The sequence below is a fragment of the Acanthaster planci genome, linkage group LG20 (assembly GCF_054643075.1).
Source record: "Acanthaster planci isolate LZ-2023a linkage group LG20, COTS_SCS, whole genome shotgun sequence".
In the NCBI taxonomy this organism is placed as follows: Eukaryota; Metazoa; Echinodermata; class Asteroidea; order Valvatida; family Acanthasteridae; genus Acanthaster; species Acanthaster planci.
The window spans coordinates 8,015,135-8,037,787 of record NC_141796.1 but is presented as its reverse complement, the minus strand read 5'-3'; the positions used below and the strand labels follow the sequence as shown (position 1 = coordinate 8,037,787).

General features: G+C 43.1%; 3 protein-coding genes across 7 annotated transcripts; 1 reads left to right on the top strand and 2 right to left on the bottom strand.

The window, feature by feature from the left end:
* Positions 1–40: 40 nt before the first annotated feature.
* LOC110974944 (uncharacterized) lies at positions 41–5,624 on the bottom strand. Of its 4 annotated transcripts, none has more exons than XM_022226941.2 (2): positions 5,318–5,624; positions 41–2,132 (listed from the first exon to the last, which is right to left on the bottom strand). In XM_022226941.2, exon 2 carries the CDS (start codon positions 1,404–1,406, stop codon positions 51–53), a length of 1,356 nt encoding a protein of 451 aa, XP_022082633.2. In that variant the 5' UTR covers positions 1,407–2,132; positions 5,318–5,624; the 3' UTR covers positions 41–50. The 4 variants fall into 4 exon arrangements, with proteins under 4 accessions (XP_022082633.2, XP_022082634.2, XP_022082632.2 ...); XM_022226942.2 differs by lacking the exon at positions 5,318–5,624 and adding an exon at positions 4,743–4,844; XM_022226940.2 differs by lacking the exon at positions 5,318–5,624 and adding an exon at positions 4,503–4,736.
* LOC110974943 (flavin-containing monooxygenase 5-like) lies at positions 3,789–14,015 on the top strand. Of its 2 annotated transcripts, none has more exons than XM_087130299.1 (3): positions 3,789–3,879; positions 10,806–11,453; positions 11,858–14,015. In XM_087130299.1, the coding sequence occupies exons 2-3, from the start codon at positions 10,806–10,808 to the stop codon at positions 12,728–12,730; spliced, it is 1,521 nt and encodes a 506-aa protein (XP_086986425.1). In that variant the 5' UTR covers positions 3,789–3,879; the 3' UTR covers positions 12,731–14,015. The 2 variants fall into 2 exon arrangements, with proteins under 2 accessions (XP_086986425.1, XP_022082629.2); XM_022226937.2 differs by lacking the exon at positions 3,789–3,879 and adding an exon at positions 6,082–7,143.
* Positions 14,016–14,614: 599 nt separating this feature from the next.
* Positions 14,615–22,606, bottom strand: LOC147795884 (uncharacterized). Its single transcript, XM_022226938.2, has 2 exons — positions 22,521–22,606; positions 14,615–19,800 (listed from the first exon to the last, which is right to left on the bottom strand). The coding sequence occupies exon 2, from the start codon at positions 19,551–19,553 to the stop codon at positions 18,126–18,128; it is 1,428 nt and encodes a 475-aa protein (XP_022082630.2). The 5' UTR covers positions 19,554–19,800; positions 22,521–22,606; the 3' UTR covers positions 14,615–18,125.
* Positions 22,607–22,653: the final 47 nt, after the last annotated feature.

The following is a 22,653-nucleotide window of genomic DNA, read 5'->3' as shown; positions in this document are numbered from 1 at the left end:
CAGGAAGTGCGAATTCAGTTATCCTGCATCCTTACACTAAGTACACATTTTTATGAGAAATGTCCAGCATCTTTAAACTCTGAGTTACTTGGCGATTCTATCAAGTCACAGTCTAGAGAGCTCGTCCCACGTAGAATCTGGGTTTCAGCTGCATGAGTCTTCTGGTGGGTTCTAAGACTGCTGAAATGCAGGAAAGCTTTGCCACACACACAGTTGTATGGTTTGATCGATTTGTCGCAGGTGTGAATACGCTTGTGGGCAGCCAGGTGCCCTTTCTGAGCGAATGCCTTTCCACAAGTGTCGCACCGAAATGGCCGCTCTGTGGAGTGGGTAAAAGTATGTCTCGTCAGGCTGCACAACTGTGCAAACGCTCGGTCACAGATACTGCACACATACGGCTTCTCCCCTGTGTGGGTACGCTGGTGTGGCTCTAGGCTGCTCCGGCTGGCAAACTGTTTCCCACAGGTGCTGCACTTGAAGGGCTTCTCGTCGGAGTGTGTGCGCTGATGCACTCTCAGGTACTTGGGACAGGCAAAGGCCTTGCCACAGAGGCCGCAGACAAACTGCTTCTGGTCGGCGTGGATACGCTGGTGGGTGGCAAGGCTGCTGGCATAGCCAAACGACTTGCCGCAGGTGTCACAGTGGTACGGTTTCTCCTTAGTGTGTGTGCGCAGGTGCCGCTTCAGATCGCTGGCTTGCGCAAGGGCCTTACCACAGACCCCACACAGATAAGGCTTTTCTCCTGTGTGGATCCGCTTGTGGGCGTCAAGGTTGCTCTTGGTAGTGGACCTCTCCCCACAAACGTCACAGACATGGGGCCTCTCATCAGTGTGAGTGCGATGATGCCTCTTCAGGTGCTGCTGCTGCGCAAAGGCTCTGCCACAGAGGTTGCAGGCAAAAGGCTTTTCTCCTGTATGAATCCTCCTGTGTGCTGCGAGGTTGTTTTTCAGGGTGAAACCTTTTCCACAGATGTCACAAATGAATGGCCTCTTGCTGTCTTCAGTCTCAGTTGGGGCTGAAAGATCTAAGTCATTATGTGACACACTGCTGCTGCTCGTAACATCACGGTCAGGTAGTTTCTTTTCAGTAGATGCAGGGTAGCAACCTGCAGTGTTTGCTTTAGGGCTATCAGAAACCACAATCTGTTTTGGAACTGACAGATCCAAGCCTTTTTGCCGAACTTTACTACTAATACTGTCAATGCACGATACTCTCTCATCAGTGATGCCAGCAATATTAAGTCTGTGATCTAAAGTACGTGTAGCAATGAGTGAAACAGGAATCGGTTTGGGAATTGAGAGGTCTAGGCAACGTTGAGGAAATGCACTGTCAGAAGGCTTTTTTTCCCGACTACAACTACTCTGACTAGAATGGTTCATTGAGACGAAATCAGTCTGAGAAAGCATTGCAGCATACGATGCAAACAACCACTTTTACATGTAGCTGTTACATTTGAAGCACGCCAAGTCCTCCATTGTTCGCAATGTACATACCATGTACCTGTACAGTGGTCAACACGGGTTCTAGATCAAGAGGTGATGGTACAGTTTCAAGTACTCCTGGAATGCACAAGACGTCTGAATCTGGTTCGGTAGTTATTCCTCTAATTCTTTCCTCGTGACTTCTGCTTGACACATTATCTTCCAGGAGGTTTCTTTAGTCAGTGGCTTTGTTTCGAATATGTCTCATCCATTTTAGGTCCATGTACATGTATAGCACAGAAAATGAGATACATGTACTGTACATGTAGTTTTGCACACCTCAAAGCATGCAGCCTTCTGGATAGTGTGGTAAACAAATGACTGAACTGGATGTTCTGCCCAAGCTTCTGCCATCTGTTTCCAGCTGTCAGACCGGTGCTATATGACCCACTGCCTCTTACATGACAGTCATTGATACTCTCGCTTCCCAACTGTTGTTGCCAACCTTTGTCATGTCAGGCTAGTGTTTTACCGTGTCTAGGATTACTTTGTACATGTGCATCATTCTTTAGAGCAAAGCACACTACGATGACCATGAGGTCCAACTACATGTACGTAAATGTAGACTTTCGCGTTCCTGCAGCAGTACTGTGTCGTCACACCCCCATCACTGTTCAGCTTCAGTGCTGCTGTGGTTTGCACTTTGAATTCCTATGCAAAAATATCAAAAAGATTTTAATATTACCAGTCATGCTGGTGTAAAAGTAGAACATAATTACATGTATTTAATTTTTAAGGGCTGTAGAGTTCTGAAACATTAGTATGAACCAAGCCCTGTTATATGCTTGACTCCTACACGTGCACGTAGAGGAACACACAAACATATGCATTTCAAGGAATACTACATTTGTTTGACTGGGCTCATCACAAAAATTGAGACGCTTTGATTTTACAAAATAAGCAAGTTTATTTCAATATGTGTGTACGTGATTCAGCAATTTTTATTTCGAGACAAACAGCTGCTACATCTGTGCAATCATAATGGTGCTTGTACGGTGGAAGATGCCAACAAATCAATACATGTACATGTAATGCTTTTAATTGGAAAATTTTTCCTTATTTTTGACTTTTGAAAGAATTGCAGTATGCTGATTCGGATACATGTACTGGACTGTACATGAATACATACATGTACGTCGAGTACGACGACAGCTTTCGCGTGAGATGAGGTCCGGATAATACGAGCTCATTTAGCAAGTCCCAAGGCCCCCGTGCTAAAACGGGAGTCAACTGTACATGTACACTGTACCCCAAAGATATGAGCGTAGAAGTGCATGTGTCTACTCTGTCTACCTAGTGTACACGTATTTCAAGCATTCATTATTGAACCTATAAGCACACCCTACAGTTACAATAGGAGTTACATGTACATGTAACTCCTATTCATCTTCTGTTCCTTGAGCAGATTCTGATTGCTAAGAACAGAGTTGCTAGAGTTACGGTACGTTAGACTGGTTCCTGTTTCAAATGCACCAATTTGTAGCACGGGAAAGCGGAAATACATTAAGCATTTAAAAATTTACAAAATTAAAGAATGGCAGCTTGCAAGAAGAATTTGAGGAGAAGAACAGGCAGAGAGCATGTGTGAATTGCAGTGATGGCAGTTATAGATCCTAAATAAAACAGTAATCACTCTAACCGTGACATAAAAACATGTGGCAAAACCTTTTTAAGAACTGGTGATAGTATTGGTCATGATAAAGCAGTGCCTGCAAGCTTATTGAAGCAAGCTTATTGATTGGACAGCACTTTTTTAAAAGTGTTATATATACACGCATTCTGGTGAATGGAGTGCTGAATAACCATGTCAATACGTGACCCAGCAAAGTTTGGCACGCCAGCAACTGCGACTGTCAACAAAACTGGGTGTTCATTACTTTCAGCGGCGTCTTCCTATAATAATGAAACAAAGTCTACTTTGCAAAAAAACAAAATCACCCATACATGTAAGTTGGTTGTGATGTCCCCTTTTATATCAGAAGGAATGTGACTGTGAAAAGGGGACAGGGCTTTGATTTTGAGGAAAATTTTAGGGTAAAACAGCAGCATGCATGACGCGACGAGCATGTGTGAACAGAACCGAATTACATGTAGCAAAGGTTATCTGGTTCCTTCATCTGGATGAAGATATTTGATGAATCTTGTTGAATTTCAGTATATTCACAATGGCTGGATCGGGTAACCAGACTAGTGGTGAATCAACTGTGAGGTTGTTGCTTGCCAAACACAGGTGATAACATTGTGGGGTTATAACGTACGAGTAAATATTGTCAAAATTACCTTAACTAGAGATGCTACATGACTAGGATTACACAGACGCTTAAGGTCAATACATGTATTTTGTAACAGTGGACTTTGTTTAATCATCACAGGAACAGGGTGCTGAATTGAAGTAAAGGTAGGAACACCCACAGTTGGGCACTGGAAAGAGTTCAAGTCGGGGCACTGTAGAAAGAGATCTATACACGCAATCACACGTATGAAGCCAAATCACGGTTCACAACAATGCACAATGCATGACATCTACAGTCAACCAACCATAAAAACTAAACGTGTGAAATTAGGCTCCTATAACATTTGGGCTTTATTTTCCTTTTAAAAAAAAACCTGCCCACAATTTCGGCCCGGGATTCGGCCCAACTCTGGTTGATTAGGCCTATTTCTCCAGAAATTTTGTCGACCTTATCCAGGTTTATGCATCTTACACTTGACACAGTTCATCTAAAATATTACCCCCATGAACAAGTGCACACACATACGTGTGATAGAGTACATGTAGTATTACTTTTTATGTACATGTATATGTATTTATCTTAGTTCTTACTTCCTCCATGATCTGATGATGTACATGAAGCAAGGGGCCTACATAGGCCTACTGTACTTCAGCCTAGGCAGGCTATTGTAACGAGCAAATTTCTGGAAAATGAAGACGAAAAATGAAGAAGCTCTAAGACGTCAAAAATAGAGTCTAGGTGCCGCGACAATCCAGTGAGTGATTGTGAATTAAGCTGGTCCACTTACCGGTAGTACATTTGGTCAAATCATGGAGGAAGGATGGTCAAACAATAGTCCCACTAGTGTGGCACGGACTCTCACTCCCGATCCATCCTTAGCCACACATCCATATACGCAATTTCGTGTCGGCGTATTGAACATTTCGGCGCACCCACTTATCATCGTGGGCGCCATTTCATTTGCACACGGACATGATCCTTGACCTTTCCGCTTTCTAAAAACCATTTATTGACAGATTTCACTCACGTTATTCAGGTATTTTCCAGTCTTTTTGCCTTTATCCATTCAATCTAACAGGCCGGCTCTCCCGGTCGCCATCTTTAAAATAAGGTCCTTGAAAATTACGTCACTTGACCCCTCATCGTCTCGATGACTGTTTAATGTCACGACATATGTAATACACGGACTGAGTGATAAGATACTACATGTGCCAATGGGCTCTTCCAAAGCTTTGGCAGAAGTTTAGATATCTTGACATGGAACAGCCGTCGAGACGATGAGGGGTCAAGTGACGTTTGCTCAACGACCTTATTTTAAAGATGGCGACTGAGAGAGTGAGCCCTTTAGATTGAATGCATAAAGGCAAAAAGACTGGAAAATACCTGAATAACGAGAGTGAAATCATTCAATAAATGGTTTTTACACAGCGGAAAGGTCAAGGACCATGTCCGTCTGCAAACAAAATTGCGCCCACGATGATACGTGGGTGCGCCAAAAATATTCAGTACGCCGACACGAAATTGCGTGGCTAAGGATGAAGCGGGTGTGAGAGTCCGTGCCACACTAGTGGGACTAGTCAAATAACTGCAAATCTAACGTACCGTATCACGAGCAGGCCCGATACTGCACGTACAGTATGTATCCGTACTCGTACCCCAATGCAGCAGTCCAGTGACCATGTACACCGCATGATATGACAATACGACCTTCTGGCGGCTGAACGAACAAGTACAGTGTGAATAATCGCAGCAGGCACCAGTCTAAACAGGGAAACTACATTAAACTTGTCTAAGTACTTGGTCAGTTCCTGTGTGTAAAAAGAACATTCTGCTCTTCATTTCTCCGTTTTTCACTTTTCTGAAAATAACAGCTGAATATTTCACCTTTTATGTTAGTTAGTTTATTCTGACCAACAAAATGGAACATTTGTTGTACCGTTTTTCTTTTTTTTTCTTTTTTTCTTACAAGAAAACTGACTGAGCCGTTTGAATGTATCTAGCCTAGTTTGGGCTTAAAACATCATCGTTACATTTTCACCGTTGGTTGCACTTCTCGTCGACCCATAAATAGGGCCCTTCGTCTTAGCGGCGTATCCAGCTTTCGGTGTCATGGGGCAAATTCACAAACAAATGCAGCTTCGGGTTCATTCAACGTGATGTTGGGGGAGACAAAATATCAAAAGCCTAATTCACGGTTTCGACATCCTTGCTTTTATTTGATAGTGTTGTCTTGTTAGCGTTTTGGTGCTAGCTAATTATCAGATAAATAACTATACCGATTAATTTCTTTTCTATTAACCCGTGTAGTATTTTTTTTTAGGAAAACAAAAACACTGAAAAAAATCCGCGGGGGGGGGGCGGCAAGTTGCTGCCCTGCGGGGAACAGGGCGGCAACTTGCCCTCCGCCGTCCCCACCCCCTGGATACACCACTGCTTCGTTTACTCCTTCGTCGACCAGTATCGACGGAAGAGTGTGGGCCCCGTTTAAAAGGTCTATAATTCTTGTAGCATACATTGAAACCTATTTTGAATGGTTCCTTAGTGAAATAAAATCAACCATTGATCGCCAGCGGTGCGACCACTGCTCAAGGTTTGGTTCCAAATGATGGTCGAGCATCCATGTTCAGGGCGGTGTTGTAAGGCGGACTGTATAAGTTAACTATTTTCATATAGTCGTCACTCGAACTTGCCTCGGGTTTTCGACTTTGAAATTAGAAGAGTGGATTATGTTTCGAAAATTTTGGAAAATTGAGGAAATTTATTGTCATTTCACTGAGCGTTACTCTTCTGCAATAAGTTGAATTTTGGGGGCAACTTACGATTGTTTACTAGAACTGATGTCACTGCCTTTATTTACCATTAGTTTTCAAACTTTATTGGCTACGCCACGTCAATGTTACCATAATGGTCAGACTTGTCCATAACCTATACTACACCCCATTATGTGGGCTAAAATAAAGACGGGCCCAGTACCTTGCCATCATGGGTGCATATAGTCTATGTGGGTATGTACCTCTCCAGATCTGAGGGCTTAATTGCGGCTACCGAGAATGAATTTTATAGTGAGCCATTTTGCTCCCTCCACAGCACATGCGTTCCGGGGCAGCATCATGCAAACGTCTGCCTGCAAAGCATAAGCTATATGATGGCTGATCCATCTGTCACTCACACGTGTAATCAAATCGAACGTACCATCAATGGCAACAATAGTGAGACTCTTTCGAATTTTGGAGTGTTTATTAAACAAAGTGGATTCAGCCATGGGGAATGATCCCAAATGGCCATCTCGTGTTTAAAGCCAACAGCTAGTGGGCCCTACTTCAGCCAATCCGCAGCAACAAGCATACTGGTGATTCCGACGTTTTGACTTGTTCTCGAGAAACACACGGATCAAGATGCTATCTCACGCAGCACGTTCAATGTCGACCGTAAGTGTACAAATCCATTTTTACCAGAAATCATATGTATAGCCATGCATTAGCCTGTCAGCATTTTTCATGAAAAGACGAATTTCACTCTGCAGCGCAACACTTAACTTTCCAGACAATCGCGGGAGTTCGTGATGAATTCAATTGCACAAAAGAGCGGATCTCAGGCTGTCGATACACAGACTGGAAATCAAACTTTGCAAAGGTTGATTTGAATATTGATGACGAAACGAGTCTCCCGGTTTGATAAAATGAGAAATCAAGAAACCGCTCTGCTAGGCCGTTAAATTCACATTCGTTTTCGTCCAGTCTTCAAGGTCTCTTAATCCTAAAAGAGCAGGGGGCGAAGTCCGCCCCCTCGACACTTTTCTGATATCGCCGCAGAGCATAAGTTTCAGGAGCTAAGCCTTAAGGAGTATCTCTTTGGAGTCTTGTTGACACCAATTTTGTGAAAATCGAAGGTATCATTCTTGTGCAGCACCTATTTTTCCCGAGACAGTTAAGCCAATATGTGTGTTTTTTCCACAGCCGTGCTCAATGCACGCAGGCTGGCAGGTGTGTAACTTTGAACTCAAGGTGACCTTAACAACAAAATCGCATGTCTGATTAAGTGCAAACTTTACATTTGTCAAGGAATGTCTTTATGTGCAGGCCAAGGTAAAAGTTTCGCGCCTGACATGTAGCCGATTTTTTTTGGGGGGGGGAGACGAAATCCGCCCCCAGCTGATAACGATGGACCAAAACAACCTGGCTCTTTGAGCGTTAAAATTGTGTCCCCCTGTGAAAAGAGCATCTGCTACACCATCTCTAATAATGCCATCGCGCGCGACAGGAGCATGTGGACTCGCTACATTCGAGAGCCAAATTCAAATCTTCGTTGAAAAAACAGCAAAGGCAATCTCAGTGAGGGTAGGGGTTGCCACTCAACACTTAACGCAATATCAATGGAGTTCGGCCCTTCGTGGGAGAAAAACACAACTTTGGCGCATTTAGTGATCAAGATTTGGATGATTTTAATACATTCGGTCAAAATGACGTCACGAAGTTGTTAGCATCAGATAATACTATAACGCTAACTGCGCTCAGATACATGTAAATGCAGAAATTCCAACAGGGGTAGCCGGCTTTCATCTCGGCCGGGTGTCTTTCCAACCAGTTTAACTTCCCTTTTTTATTGTAGAAGGGGTAAAGTTTTTTTATTACATTACAATCTACCGTTCTTCGGGTGTGATGTCTAAATGTAAAAAATAAATAAATAAAACAAATGATGCTGGGCGCCTTACACTTAACGTTGTAACTGCCTTCAAACTGGTATAGGATTGTTAAAACAGGTCAGATGTCAGTAAAACTGCAAGAAACGATCATGCCATTTCCCCGCGGCCAGAGCTCGTTGGACTGATCAGACCGCTCAAACGATATCGTGGGCTTCGTGCAACCGCAATCTCGAAAAAGCGACGAACCAGTGTTCCACTGAATAGCCTACGTTGTCCGCTTAGAAATGATTTTGCTGTAAAATAAATTGACAAACTTTGACTTCCGTCCATTTTTTTATATACGTTTTAAAATATTGACTGTTCCAAAGGTCTTGTAACTTAAAAGTGGGCCATTGTGCTGTGTGCAATAACATCCTCGTTCATCGTCATAACAATACGTACAACCTCGAAAGAAGCCAAAGTGGCAAAGAAAGTAAACAACACGGGGCAAATAGATATAGGGGTGCGTGATGGTGTTCGAGTGCAATTGAAGTGCTAATTGACACCATACTGACCATGGGTCGGGTTCTTAAATCCAACAAAAAAAATTTAAACAAGTAAATACATGTATCTCTCCGTGAAGGATTAATATATCAATTGAACACATTTCATTGAGACATTTGGCATTGGGAATAAAGTCAATATAAAAGCCAAGCTCTTTAAAACTGACCTGTGGCAATTAAACAATACGTTTAGCTCGGTCAGCCGGATAGGAAGGCTTAAAACACCCTCCATATGATCATCCAATGGGTCCAACGGATACATTTATCTAATCCCATACAGTGAGTTTCAGGGTACACGTCCCTTGTGTCACGTAAAATTGGTAATTTCACTGCCATCCATTCCGTCGGGAATCCAACGCCATATGGAGAACCCTGTTTATATATAAACCCTGTTTATAAAAATAAATTTCTTGCTAATCTACGGGTCCACCCGAGACAAAAGGGGAAGCACATCTCAACTCTTACCTCCCGCAACGCCCTTTTACAGCAAAACCCAACACCTTTGTTGAACAGACCAGAAACAGCTCCAAAAACCACAGAGCCAGTGAATAAAACACATTTCCAATTTATCCCATGCAATATGACAAAACCACTCTTAATACCTTGAATCAACATTTTGACATTCGGCAAACTCTCTTGAGACCATAACAACACATCCTCCAATTAATATCACTGACAGTGACGCGCCTGTATTCCCTGGGATAACGACTGAACTGACAGCTTCATCAAATGCACTCGACACATCAGCACAATTAAGAAAAACATCATAGATTACATCAACTTGCTTAATTTCATCAACCTCCTTCGAAAAAGAAACACGGTTGTCATCAGCCTGACAGAAATTCCAAAGTTGATTGTCCTCACGGACAACAGTGATTGGCCTTGCTCGTCAGTATGGAGCTTGAAGCATCTTGCTTTTCTGTGACCCCTTTTAGTGAGAGTAATGACACGGAAACTGGAACTTCTCTTTTCGGTCCTCTTCTGCTCAACTTGATGACGAACGCTCCCCATACACAATATTCAGGATTTCCAGTGCCTCGGATCATACTTGCCCTTATTAGAGTTTTAAGATTAAACTCCAAATTACTTTACCCACACTCATTTCGGAATTGTTTATTGAACAACCTTACTTTTAAGTTCTGAGCCTACTTTCCAAACTCAGCTTCGCTTCTAGCAGTTCTAGAATATATTATTCAGTGACTTCTATCCGTACACGCAATTACCTGGCATAAGGAGAGAAGGAATTGTTATCCCACTCACGCTTATTAGTGGCTTACATAAAATACAGTTCAAAACGTGTATGTAAATGAGTATGCACATAATATTTTGAAACAGATCTGAAATTACACAGCTTCCAGTCTTTCCACTCTGCAAACATCTTGAACGATGAAAGTCAAACAAGTAGCATTTCCAATTCACGTTAGTTAAATTAAAGCAAGATAGCTTGTAAACATTGAGTTTTGGTGGAGGGGATGGCAAAATACGGATTTTTCTTCTGAATAACATATTGGAAATATTTTCATCCATTAATTCAAGTAACATTACTCCGTCCCTCCCCCGTGAAAGTGGAAAGTACCGCGTTGATTCCTTGGCAACTTGACATGTTTACGGCGTACACATGTGGAGGGGGACACTGGATACACAATTGTTTTTTGGCATAAAAGAGCCGGCTTTAGACTAATCCGATAAGATTGCGGTGGCACCGCACTCACACACACATTCTTCAGCTTGACACGCGCGTGCATTTGGCAAATCACGACAGCCTATTGGTCGAACAGACATGTAACGCTGGCGTACTACCTGTCCACGAGCGTTGTGCCACCGCAGTAATAGCTTCTAATTCGGATGGTGGTAATTACACTATATACCTTTAAATGCACACCCATACTTATGTTAATTTTTGCAGATGGGGATAACAAACAAAACGGTTGCCATTATCGGCTGTGGCGTGGCCGGTCTGGGAGCTGTAAAGAGCTGCGTGGAGGAAGGTCTTCAACCAACATGTTTTGAGAGATCGGATGGCGTCGGTGGTCTTTGGTACTATCGAGACAATAACAAAGGAGAGATGGTGGCTTCAGTTGCCAGGTCGACTGTCACTAACACCAGCAAGGAAACCATGTGCTACAGTGACTTCCTTTTTCCCAAGGAGTGGCCGAATTATCTCCACAACTCGTACATAAAGCAGTACTGCGACATGTACGCTGACAAGTTTGGTCTCAAGAAGCACATTCGTTTCATGACCAGAGTCACCCGCTTGGCTCAGGCTCCAGACTACGAGCATAGCGGGCGATGGGTCGTCACCACTCGACCCGAAGGAGCAGCTGGCAACGAAGGGGAGACGAGCCAAGAGTTTGACGCTGTTATGATCTGTACAGGGATGTACAACAACCCCTACATCCCAGAGTTTCCAGGTCTGGATGAGTTCCAGGGGAAGGTAATGCACAGCCGGGATTACCGAAGGCCAGAGGAGTTTGAAGGCAAGCGAGTAGTGGTAGTTGGGATTGCTAACTCAGCAGTAGACGCAGCCACAGATGTGAGCCGTGTGACATCGCAGGTAAGGATTAATCACTAGCAATTAGCTGAGGGTATGCATGGCTGCCATCTTGCAGGCCAGCGCGTTTATTCAACAGGATATGCTAATGGAGAAAATTTTCCTGTAGGACAAAACGCCTCTCCTGCCAGATGGCTACTATCTACAGTCTCTACAGCCATTCCCTTTTCCACTCCACGTTAAGTGGATGCTAAAAGATGACGATAATGTTTGGTTGCTTATTATGATGTCAGTAAGCAGTGATAAAACAATAAATTTAGTTTAGGAAAGGGTTTCTCGCTGATGAAGATAAGGCAGTTAGGTGTAGAAGCCCTTTTAAGAAGAGAGAATAATTAGACCTCTTTTCATGGTATCAAATCAAGAAGTCTGATTTCGTCCGATACAGTTTTTACATTTTAATATTACAGGTTTATCTAAGTACCAAACGCGGGGCTTGGTTGACTGGTCGAAGAGGCGGTTACGGCGTTCCTTTTGATTTGCAGCTTACTCGACGGTACTTCTGGATCCCTAACAAGCTGAAATTTTTACTCTTCCAAATGTCACTTAAGCGTCAATTTAACTTTGTCACAACATCAATCATACCTTCCCATCCTCTACTGAGCTGTGAATTTGTGGTAAACGACGAGCTGCCAACTTGTATCTTGAATGGGTCTATAATCATTAAAGCAGCACCGGCAAGGTTCACGAGAACGGGTCTTGAGTTCGAAGACGGCACCCGTGAGGATGACATCGATGCTGTCATCATGGCCACCGGCTACCGTTTTAAGTTTCCCTTTAAAGTGGACTGCCCAGCTTTGGAGACGAAGCAGGGCAAGGTACCTCTCTATAAGCTTCTGTTCCCGCTGGGCATGAGGCATAGCACGCTGTCGGTCAACGGGGCAATTAAACCTCTGGGCTCAGTCATCCCCTGCTTGGAACTGCAGGCTCGCTGGGCTGCGCGAGTCTTCGCCGGGTTGGCCACGCTACCAGCTCAGCCCGAGATGGAGGCAGAGGTGCAAAAGTCAGATGAAAGAATGGAAGGGCTCTACTTACCATTCCATTATCACGTTGGTTCCATATCTTACGAAGACTATATTGCCTCTGAAATTGGTGCCAAGCCTAATTTCTGGAGGCTTTTCTTTACTGAGCCCTTACTAACTCTCCGTTGCCTGTTTGGCCCTCACGTGCCTTGTATCTATCGCCTCGTGGGTCCTGGAAAGAAGACTGAGGATGCCAAGAGAGCCATAAGCAAAGTTTGGGAACGTGTTGAGGAACCCTTGATGACAAGACGCGTAAAGTAGAACGTCAAATTCTTCTATCTTTTAAAATGTTTTGATTCTGGTATTGATTACATTTTTGAGCTATCGTTAGTGCTTAAAGCTAAAAATTGTACTGCACTTGTTGTCTTGTACAATAGGAAAATATTAAAATTCTCAGAAATATTAAAGTAACATGATCATATTACAGCCTTATAAACTATCCATCAAAAGCAGCACAATATGTGGCCATTTGGACACTCTCTAGCAGTCCAGCTTGTAAAAGACATGCATGATTTCACGCTACTCTATTCAAATATTGTTTAAAAAACAATGAACTTCACTTGCTGTGAATTTGAAACAACCTTGACACCTCTCGAAGTGGTAACCTTCAAGAAAAGCTACGACATCAACATGTTATTTAAAATTTTCGGGGTAGTGTAAATGCATGCCGATAAACTATTTTCGAGCTTTCTTAATTTTTTAAAGTTTGTTGCTGTATAAAAGTTGTTGTTTTTTTATTTTAATCTGTACTACACTTCTTCGGCGAACATTGCGGATATAATTAGTATTTTAAACGTTTAAATTGTACGTGTAATTATTTCGTAAAGACTGATATGTATTCGTCGTTCTGTACGTGGATTTTGTATTAAGAAGCCACCCGCGAAAAGTTTTACGAGTTCTGTTGATAAGAATATCCCTTTGTCTCGTAATAGTCTCTTTGACATGAAACCTTGCCGACCTTTGTTCCACCAAACTCTTGGCTATATACACGCAGTGTATTTTTCCCATGCTGTCAGTCACAGGATCTGGTTCAATTTGTGTTCTTGGCGGATCTTAGTCTAATGTGATGGCAGTTACAGTCCGCCAGCCAGGTTTGCATAGCGCGCCGGATTATCTACATACATGAACACAATGGCCAACGCGTTACAAACTTTAGAAGGCGCACTACTGTGAATCGCCCGTATGTATTACAATGTGCGTAAGGAAAAGGTTCAACTGATTTAAATTTCTACGTTACGACTGTAGTGAGATATGACGCACTACTTTTTCATGTCATACAATGCATGACAAAAACTACTCGAGTTGCTTCGATCCCACCATATCAGGTCAATGTAACGATTTCTGTATTTTTCTGAATTGAATATTTCATGTAATTTTTATCAAATTTTGGGTGATTGTAGACAATTATTACAGTTAACAGCACAACTAATTTTTGTAATGATTGCATTTTGTTTATACACGAATTCATGAATTGCTTCCTTTTTGAAAATTATTTTATCAAATAAATAGCCACGCTACTGCATGGTTTCATGTTTCCGGTTTTTAATTTCCCCGTTGGTTTGTATTTTCATTTCTGTTATTTTCAACTAATTTCAATTAAATATAGTATTCTTCTCTCGGACTGAATACACCTTGCCATAACCTGATCTCACGTAATTATAACGTACCACTATTTCAAATATATTACATAGTAACCGATTGTCTTTGGCCATGTCCTCTTTAAAAAGAGGGACGTTAGTTCAAAACAAGTACACGTACATGTACTGGTTTGTGTCACGACCTCTGTGCTTGCTCAAAATGGAGCATCCATTCAAAGTTGTGAAAAACTTTGAAATGAATCGTGTAGCCTCTTTAAAACGGGGCCTATACGTTATTGAAAAAACCCTTCGATAGAGAGGGTGCTCAAAGTTGTGGTTTTTTTAATATAAAGAGACGATAGCCACAGCTGAAGTGAGGATATTAGTATCACGTTTCTGAACTTGTCACTCCGTCAAATGCAAATATATACATGCATTCAGGCTCCTTTCGTTGTAAGTTAGTCTTTTAAGATAACGACACCCTCTCCATTTAAATTGTGCCACAAGGTTTGAGCCAAGTACACATATACAAGCTACGGGCCGCTTTCATCGAAAGTGGAAACCAAGGTTATCACATTTGCACAACTTTATTGAAGCTTCTATATTTTATACCACGTCACACAGACTCCGGAATGCTAGTAAAGGTGCCATGGGGAAACGCTAAGGAAATGAACTTGCGTTATTGGAGGACAATCAACATTTTGACACACAGGTAAACCACTCCTGGGAAACAATACGGGCGTTTCACAACAGCGCACCACCAAGAGTTTGCAACGCGTTGGCCAATCACAGTGCGCGAAATCTGTCAACCAATGCGCGTTTACATAGAGTCGACAGATTTCGCGCGTTGTGATTGGCCAACGCGTTGTAAACGCTTGGTGGCGCACTATTGCGAATCCCCCGTATTACGCTGAAGCACGGCGACACGTTATTGAAAGTGACCCAATTAGCGCAAACAGACAAACACACAGTGCATCAGTTTGTATACGGTGCATCCAGTACAAATACATAAACTGCAAATTAATATGCAAAAGTGTCTTTCAACACTACGTTTAGATCTACAAATCGAGATACAACACACAATATAACAATAGTATGGGAAAAAAACAAAATATAAACTACATGCATTCTATATTCTTAAATAGCATTTCTATAAATGTATACAGTAGCAATTTAAAGTGGCAAGATGGGCCTGGAAAAGTATATTTGAACTACATGTATGTACGGAAATACATGTTCAAGCTGCAAAGCTACTAAACTTTAATACTACCCAGAGTATCACAGCGCCCATTCACAGAGAAGAGTGGTAACCGAATGCAATGATGGAAAATAGTTTACAGAGCAATGTTTTATGCTTAAACGTAAAGTAGACACTGTTTGGTATGTCAATCACTGTGTCTCCATAGTAAGAGCTTGACTAGGTGACGAAAAAAAGGACACGTGGAAGCGATCACCACGCCAGCCAGTCCGTGACGTCATACTTTTTAACGCGACCGCTGATTGGCGAGAACACGCCATTTTTTGAAAAATCGTTCAGATCACCGCGTTACCGGGCATTTTGCCATTTCCCAGTGGAGGCAGCCCCCGCAAGAAATACTGCATGTGCTCGATTTTTTTCCTCGGCACAGAATGTCTCTCATCGTCCGCCGTGTAAACAGGCCTCAGAGCTGTCACATTACGGCCAGTAATGTACGCGTAGTCTTGCCGCAAGACTGGTTTTACTGTTTTGGCCGGAGCACTGTGCAGATGGCATGCGCTGGCGAGGTCATCCGAACAACTACCAATAGAGGGCACTATATTCACATGAGACGACATTTCAGAATATACCAGGCACGAAATGGGACAGAGGGGTATCCCTCAAACAAGTCCAATCCCTATACACACTCCAGCCTATTGCTACTTAACATGTCCCCCAGATGTCTGAAAGGAATTTGAGATACCAGTATAACAATGACCAACACAAAGGCGGGGGGGGTCTCTCTGTCCCACAGGTTGCATCAAATGTGCCAGAAAATCAATCTTGTAGAATCTGGCAGGCTTATCCGAGAAATTCCGAGCATACTTCACGCGCTCAAGTTCATTTGAAGCAAGATACGGGACGGAGAGAACCCCCCCCCCGCCTTTGTGTTGATCATTGCTTGATCGTAATCTCAGGAATTCTTTACAGTCTTCTGGGGGAGGGGTGTGTTAGGCAACAATAGGCCTACTCTAGAGTGTGTATAGGGATTGGACAGGTAAGGGGGGTACCCCTCCGTCCCATATCTTGCCTGGTATACTCAAGTTCTTGAATAATAATGCCCGTACTCCCAAAGACCACGCTTGTAATTATTTTTTCGTCTAGGAAGGTTGGGGGCAATTATCATGAATGGGGTACACACACTTTTAAGTATGGGACACAACAAAATTGCTTTTCTGGCCGACTTGCATAGTAGCTGAGCTCGGTTAGAATAAGCGCGTTATGTTTTGAACCAATAAGCCGAGGGTTCGAGTCTATGTAGTATTTTTTTCTTGGTGGGGAATTAGTTGGTTGAAGGATGTTTTTATAATAGGAAATTAAAAGCCCGACATTCACCTTAGCACTTAACTTAAGCTTGTAAGTGTCCACTATAAAATTGGTCAAACTTGCAGTTAATCATGCCCATATACATGTATGATAATTACCCCTAACCTTCCTAAGCCCTGACAATTTTCTCTGCGGGGAGCTTAGGTTTTTTTCACTCAACAGTTTCAACAGGGATGCACCGTCCTGAAAGTAATTTCTTCAACACTCACATTCGTGAACTACTTGTACTGTTCAACGTGGGTGTGTACATGTACATATGTTAAGGACATCACTACAAACAGGTAGGGGGGAGATATGCAGGTATCACATCTCTCCCATTTGCCCATAATGGCAAATATCAAGCGCCATTTGCCTTTGCTGTTGGCAAAAATATTGTCGTTTTTGTTGGCAAAGTTGCATGTACAGTCTAGAGTATTACCTCATAAATTACGTCATAAATCTAGCGCAATCTGACCAATCAAAAGCCTTCTTCTAGCAGCCTGCCACGGATTGTATTGGTGTTTCCATGTTACGGGGTGCTTTTCTTAAATCTTGCAGCATGTGTAACAAAAACACTAAATGAAAAATTTCAATTGCAAAAATTTGATTGGCTGTGAAAAAACCTGACTACAGAGACATGTAAGCTAGAATTTCTAAAACACGTTTGTGCCGATAATATTTCAAAATTCGTTGTTGCCAACTTAAGATGTTTAAAATAAAATTTGGACAAAAATTGCTGAATCAGAAGGGAAAGGTCACTATGCCAGCATGGTAATACTCTAGACTGATGTACATGTACAGGCAGTTGGCAAACAGAAGAGGCCACTGTGAACAGCGCCACCTGGTATCTGAAGTGCACGTTTATGTCTCAGTTAACCTGATTTCCAATTTTGTTTTCCTACGTTAGAAGGGTATTTTGCTGTCTTTTCAGGTTTATGTGCATTTCCGTATTCATGAGCAAAATGATGATGCCCTCCAAAGAAAACCTACATGTACATATATGTATACATGCATGAACAGCATAAAGTTGCAGAAAAACTAAGAAAAAAAATGGTGTTACCCTTTCACCTTAAACAGCAGCGCTTCATGATGTCAAGCCCCCTGGTAATTTTGTCATGCCATAATCCTAGCTGGCTTTTTCCAGACTTCAAAGTACATTTGAAATTTGACAATTGATCTCTCCATCACTGGATGAAAACCAGTCCTTTTGGCATAATCAGTTTGACTATTAACATATTGTTATAGTACATTGTAAATGTACAAAACAACCTCTTTTAGTAAAACTCACTTAAAGGGCAACCCCTTATCACAGAACATGTACATGTATATCTACCACTGTTTTTTGTGTCTAACTGGTCTGAGTGATGTCAAATTGTTTCAGATAAAAACAACAGATGAACATGTACATACATGTACATTGTACCTCAAATGTACAGTTTGATTAAAACATGGACAACTTGTACCAAATAAGTGTCCTCACACTGTACATTTGATAACAAATTCAGCCTAAACACAAACTACTGTAAGTGTGTGCCATCTAAGAACTGCTTTGGCTAACAGAGCTTTGTGATTCAAGAGCATTTTGTGACCTGAATTGCTGGCCGTAAGTAAATGACTCCTGACTGCAGTGGCCCCGTTGGTGGGACAGCAGAGAGCGCTTTTTGGTGAACACCTTTCCGCAGTCGCTACACTTGTGCCCAGTCTCTCTTTGATGGACCCGCTGGTGGGCCTGCAGAAATTGCATGCGCGTGAAGCCCTTGCTGCAGACGCCGCAGACAAACAGCTGGTCCCGGCTGTTGTGGATCGTTTCGTGGCGCTTCAGATTGGTGGCTGTTTCAAAGGACTCGCCGCACACTTGGCAAAGGTGCGCATGCGACTGTGGCGCGGCGTGCACCAGTTGCTGGTGTCTCTGAAGGGTGCTACTGTCAGAAAACGCCCTTCGGCACACACCACAATCATGCTGTCCCTTTTCAAGGTGGGCCTGCTGCTGGTGGCTCTCTTGATGTCTGGGATCTTCAAAGGCTTTTCCTCTGACATTGCACTCAAATTCACCAGGCTGAGCATTGTCCAGAGCTGAGGGTGTCTGAGAACTCTGGATTGTAGATGAAGTTACAGTTTTTGCTTCTTCAGCCCCAGTGTCAGTCAAAGGGTGGTTTTGCAGAGGAAGGTTATCATGAGTGACTTTCTGACAAATATCAGGGATGTGGACCTTGTTTTCTGCCTCATAAGCATGGCTGGTGAACTGATGCTTGACCAGACTCCTTTTCGAAGAGAAATTTACTCCGCACACGCTACAAACGAAGGGCCCTTCATCGGTGTGCGTTTGCTGGTGGAACAACAGGGACCGCTTCACTGTGAAACCGTCCCCGCAAATTTCGCAGGTGTACGGTTTTTCAGCAGAGTGGGTGAAGTGGTGCAGGTTGAGATTGCAGCGGCGCAGAAACGCCTTCCCACAAATGCCGCAGACAAAGCGCTTCTCCCCCTTGTGGATGAGCTGGTGCCGGGCCAGGTTGCTCTTGTCAGCAAATGATTTGCCGCAATCTTGGCACACATGAGGCCGAGCCTCCGTGTGGAGGCGGCGGTGCCTCACCAGTTCGCTGTGACTGGACAGCGCCTTGTCGCAGATCCCGCAGACGAATGACCGGTCACTGTGGTGGATCTCCAGATGGGTTCGGATGGAGCGCTGGTGGAAGAACACTTTGCCGCAGATGTTGCAGGCAAAGAGCTGCCGCCCACTGGTGGGGTGCTTCACCTCACGAATGTTATCATCAAATTGGTTTGATGCTATTCCATAATCCCTACTACCAGACGGGCCATTTTCAGTACTGAACACTTTAAGGCTCTGATCTCTTTCCATATTAGAGCACTTTTGTTCAAAATAATGCAAACACGATTTAAAAAGAAAATAAGTTTGCCATGAGGCCAAAACTAGAGTAAGTCTAAAACCAGGCCAACGCGTACACATACATGTACCTTGCTCAAATAGCAAACATCAAGTCAGGCGACTCTGAGAATTCACATACACTTTGTCAGTCTTTCAGGACACAGATTGCAGTACCTTTGTTCACCAATAGCTCCAGCTCAGGGCTTGCAGAAAGGCCATGCATAAATCATCATCACAAACAATAGACTTCATCAATTCCTCCTTCGGGCCCATCAGAGATATCAGATGAAGGGCAGGGTGTCCTCTGGCCCACTCAGCAAAGCCAATCCTTCACATGTGCATAAAGAAATTAACTAGAGTTGTAAATTTCTTATTAAATGCCATGAGGTTTAAAATACATGTACACGCTGGCCCTACACAAAGCTCTTTACCATATGGGAGCTTGTGCCCCGTGCAGGTCTGCACGTGAAGTCTATGCTTCCCATTCCTCATCCCCCCACTCCCCCCATCTCCACATCTTGAAATTTTGAAATGTACACCAGTACAATTACATGTACATGTAGGCCTACATGTACGTCCATGTACAGTATGTACATGGCATGCTGCAGTTTGCCAGCTTTTGTCCCCCTCTGAAATAATGCGCGTACCCCCAGGCACCCCCTTAAAATTTCACCCTGTTCATATGAATATCACTGGGTGGGTTGTTGGCATGGCTGGGGTGAAATCTTTTGACCAGACTAGTAGTTTGACTCTTCGTTGGATTTACATGAACATGTACTTCAATGAATACAGGCAGCTGCAATCCCTTTTATTTTTCAAAGTGTTTTAATTCTTTTAAGCAGAATGTGCAAATGAGCCACATTTCCAGAAGAGTTCTGTACATGGACATGTATCATTAATTTTCCCTTTCAGTAGTTCATTATCCATCAGAAAGTAATAACGTCCTAAAAAGCCAAATTTAACACTGAATACAGTATGTTGAACCAGTAACTTGTCTTAGAAAACACTTTTTTTCAGACCAGACTCATTGGGTCTGTGCTCCAGGTGTCAACTTTTGTGGTGTCTGGATATGGAACTCTTTCCGGCACAATTGCAGAATACCCTGCCACTCACCTAGTCCACCTCGTATCCGGATACACGGATACGGAGTTTCACTTGCGTGGTCACTCACAGACACATGCAAACTCTAGGAAGATTTTCTTTTAAGGAAAAACAGCACCCTCTGTTGATTCCTCCTCAATCCACCTGACTCCGTATCTCCGTAGCCACTCCCGGAACCCACATATTTTTCAACCTTCCCCAGATCAGCTGTGTATGATTATATAGATAGTTACTTCGTTCTCTAAAATGACTTAAATGCTCCACGCAGCCGGATGCTGTGACACTGCAAGGAAACTTTCTTAAGGGAAAATAGCACCCTCTGCTCCGTCTCCCTTCCCCCCCCCACTGCGTAGCAAATGGACTTCGTCGTTCAATTGACTGCATAGCCATTGAATTTTAGGGTGTATTTTTGCATGGCAGGGTATTCTGCAATACAGCAATAAGGCCTACATGTACAGTACTTCCTCTCTCCCCTGGTGGTGACTCTCACCCAATCCTTGCTTTCAACAACAGCCCCTGACCCGATACGACGTGCACACGCTTGACAAGTCTATTTGATTGATGGTCGAAATCTTCATTAGGCCCTATTATTATTTAAATACAGGTAAACAATACCAGATCACAAAGACAGAATATATAAGAACAAGGACTATACAAAGTAAACAATCAGCAAATGCCAGGAAAAGAAAAAGTCAACTCAATAACTGTGACCTAAAGGCCTTCCATTCCAATACTGTTGACTTTACATAAGAATACAGGCCTAGGCCTAGTAATAAACGACAGACATAGCATGTCCCCTAGTAGCCCCACAAATAGGGCTGTGGTGGCTCGCTTTTACAATCTGTCTCTTATCTGTCGCCACCACAGCCCTGCTTCAAGGCATGTCTTAAATGCCTGAAATCCAAATGGCAGGATTGTCACAAACTTTGAATCCTAATATTTTCTGAAATGAGAATGACTCGACAATTTTACTTACACTGGTGTATTCCTCAGAGTTTGGACTTTCATACGAGCACCCTAAAGCTTTTCAAAATCGTTCATTTTCCGATGCACATGTATGGCGCCTTGAAAAACCCGGCCTGTAGTATTACATGCTGACCGCGGGCGGCGCCATTTAGAAAAACGAAGGCAGCACTTCGTTCGTGGGACGTCAGGGCACCCGACAGGTACTGTAGACGCATAATTCATGTTGTCACAGTATTGCTTGGTAACAACTTGCGCATGCACTTTGCTAGTGTACAGTCCGCCCACAGCACGTGTGTGGAGCATGATACAGTGACATGCATTTTAATGTTATTCAAATTAAATTTCACCGGTTCCTTGTTCGTCTGTCATACAAGGTATGACGGGGAACCAGTTTTGTATGGTACCGCGTATACCAGAGCGTCTGTCGGGTGCCTTGAAATTCGACGAAAGTAGTGCTGCTTTCGTTTTTAAAAATGGCACCGCCCGTGGTCAGCATAATAGTACAGGCCGGGTTTTTCAAGCCGCCATACATCGGAAAAATTTACGGTTTTGGAAAGCTTTAGGGTGCTCATATAAAAGTCCAAACTCTGAGGAATAGGCCTACATGGCCTATGCCAGTGTAAGTAACATTGTTGAGTCATTCTCATTTCGGAAGATATTGGGATTCAAAGTTTGTGACAATCCTGCAGTTTGGATTTCAGGCATGTCAGGCATTTAAGACATGCCTTGAAGTAGGCTGTGGTGGCGACAGATAAGAGACAGATTGTAAAAGCGAGCCACTACAGCCCTAGTATTTGTGGGGCGAGTTCCCTATTCGGCCTCGCTACAAGCAAAAACATCTACCCATTCAGCGGATTTTAAATCGATTCTATCCCGTTTTCTGTTATGCTTCCTACGCTATGCTCAGTAATAGAGAACGCACTTTACCTGAAGCTATCGTTTTCACGAATAATTTCAGGGCATTAGTTTAGGCCTACTCACCCGTCATATTTCTCAAAGCAGACAACTCGACTCTTGACTGGCTCCTATGACAGAAGAACTGCATTCAAGCGCTATCAGGATTTGTACATGTACAGTATATATACTGTTCAAACGCAGAGCGCCACCAATCGGT

What these genes read in the sequence shown, in the direction of transcription:
- LOC110974943 (XM_022226937.2), top strand. Translation starts at nt 7,111, where the DNA reads ATGCTATCTCACGCAGCACGTTCAATGTCGACC. An exon ending in CAGCACGTTCAATGTCGACC is followed by an intron (nt 7,144 to 10,805) that starts GTAAGTGTACAA and finishes TAATTTTTGCAG; the next exon opens with ATGGGGATAACAAACAAAAC. An exon ending in TGAGCCGTGTGACATCGCAG is followed by an intron (nt 11,454 to 11,857) that starts GTAAGGATTAAT and finishes TTAATATTACAG; the next exon opens with GTTTATCTAAGTACCAAACG.
- LOC147795884 (XM_022226938.2), bottom strand. Translation starts at nt 19,553, where the DNA reads ATGTGTACGCGTTGGCCTGGTTTTAGACTTACTCTAGTTTTGGCCTCA.
- LOC110974944 (XM_022226941.2), bottom strand. Translation starts at nt 1,406, where the DNA reads ATGCTTTCTCAGACTGATTTCGTCTCAATGAACCATTCTAGTCAGAGT.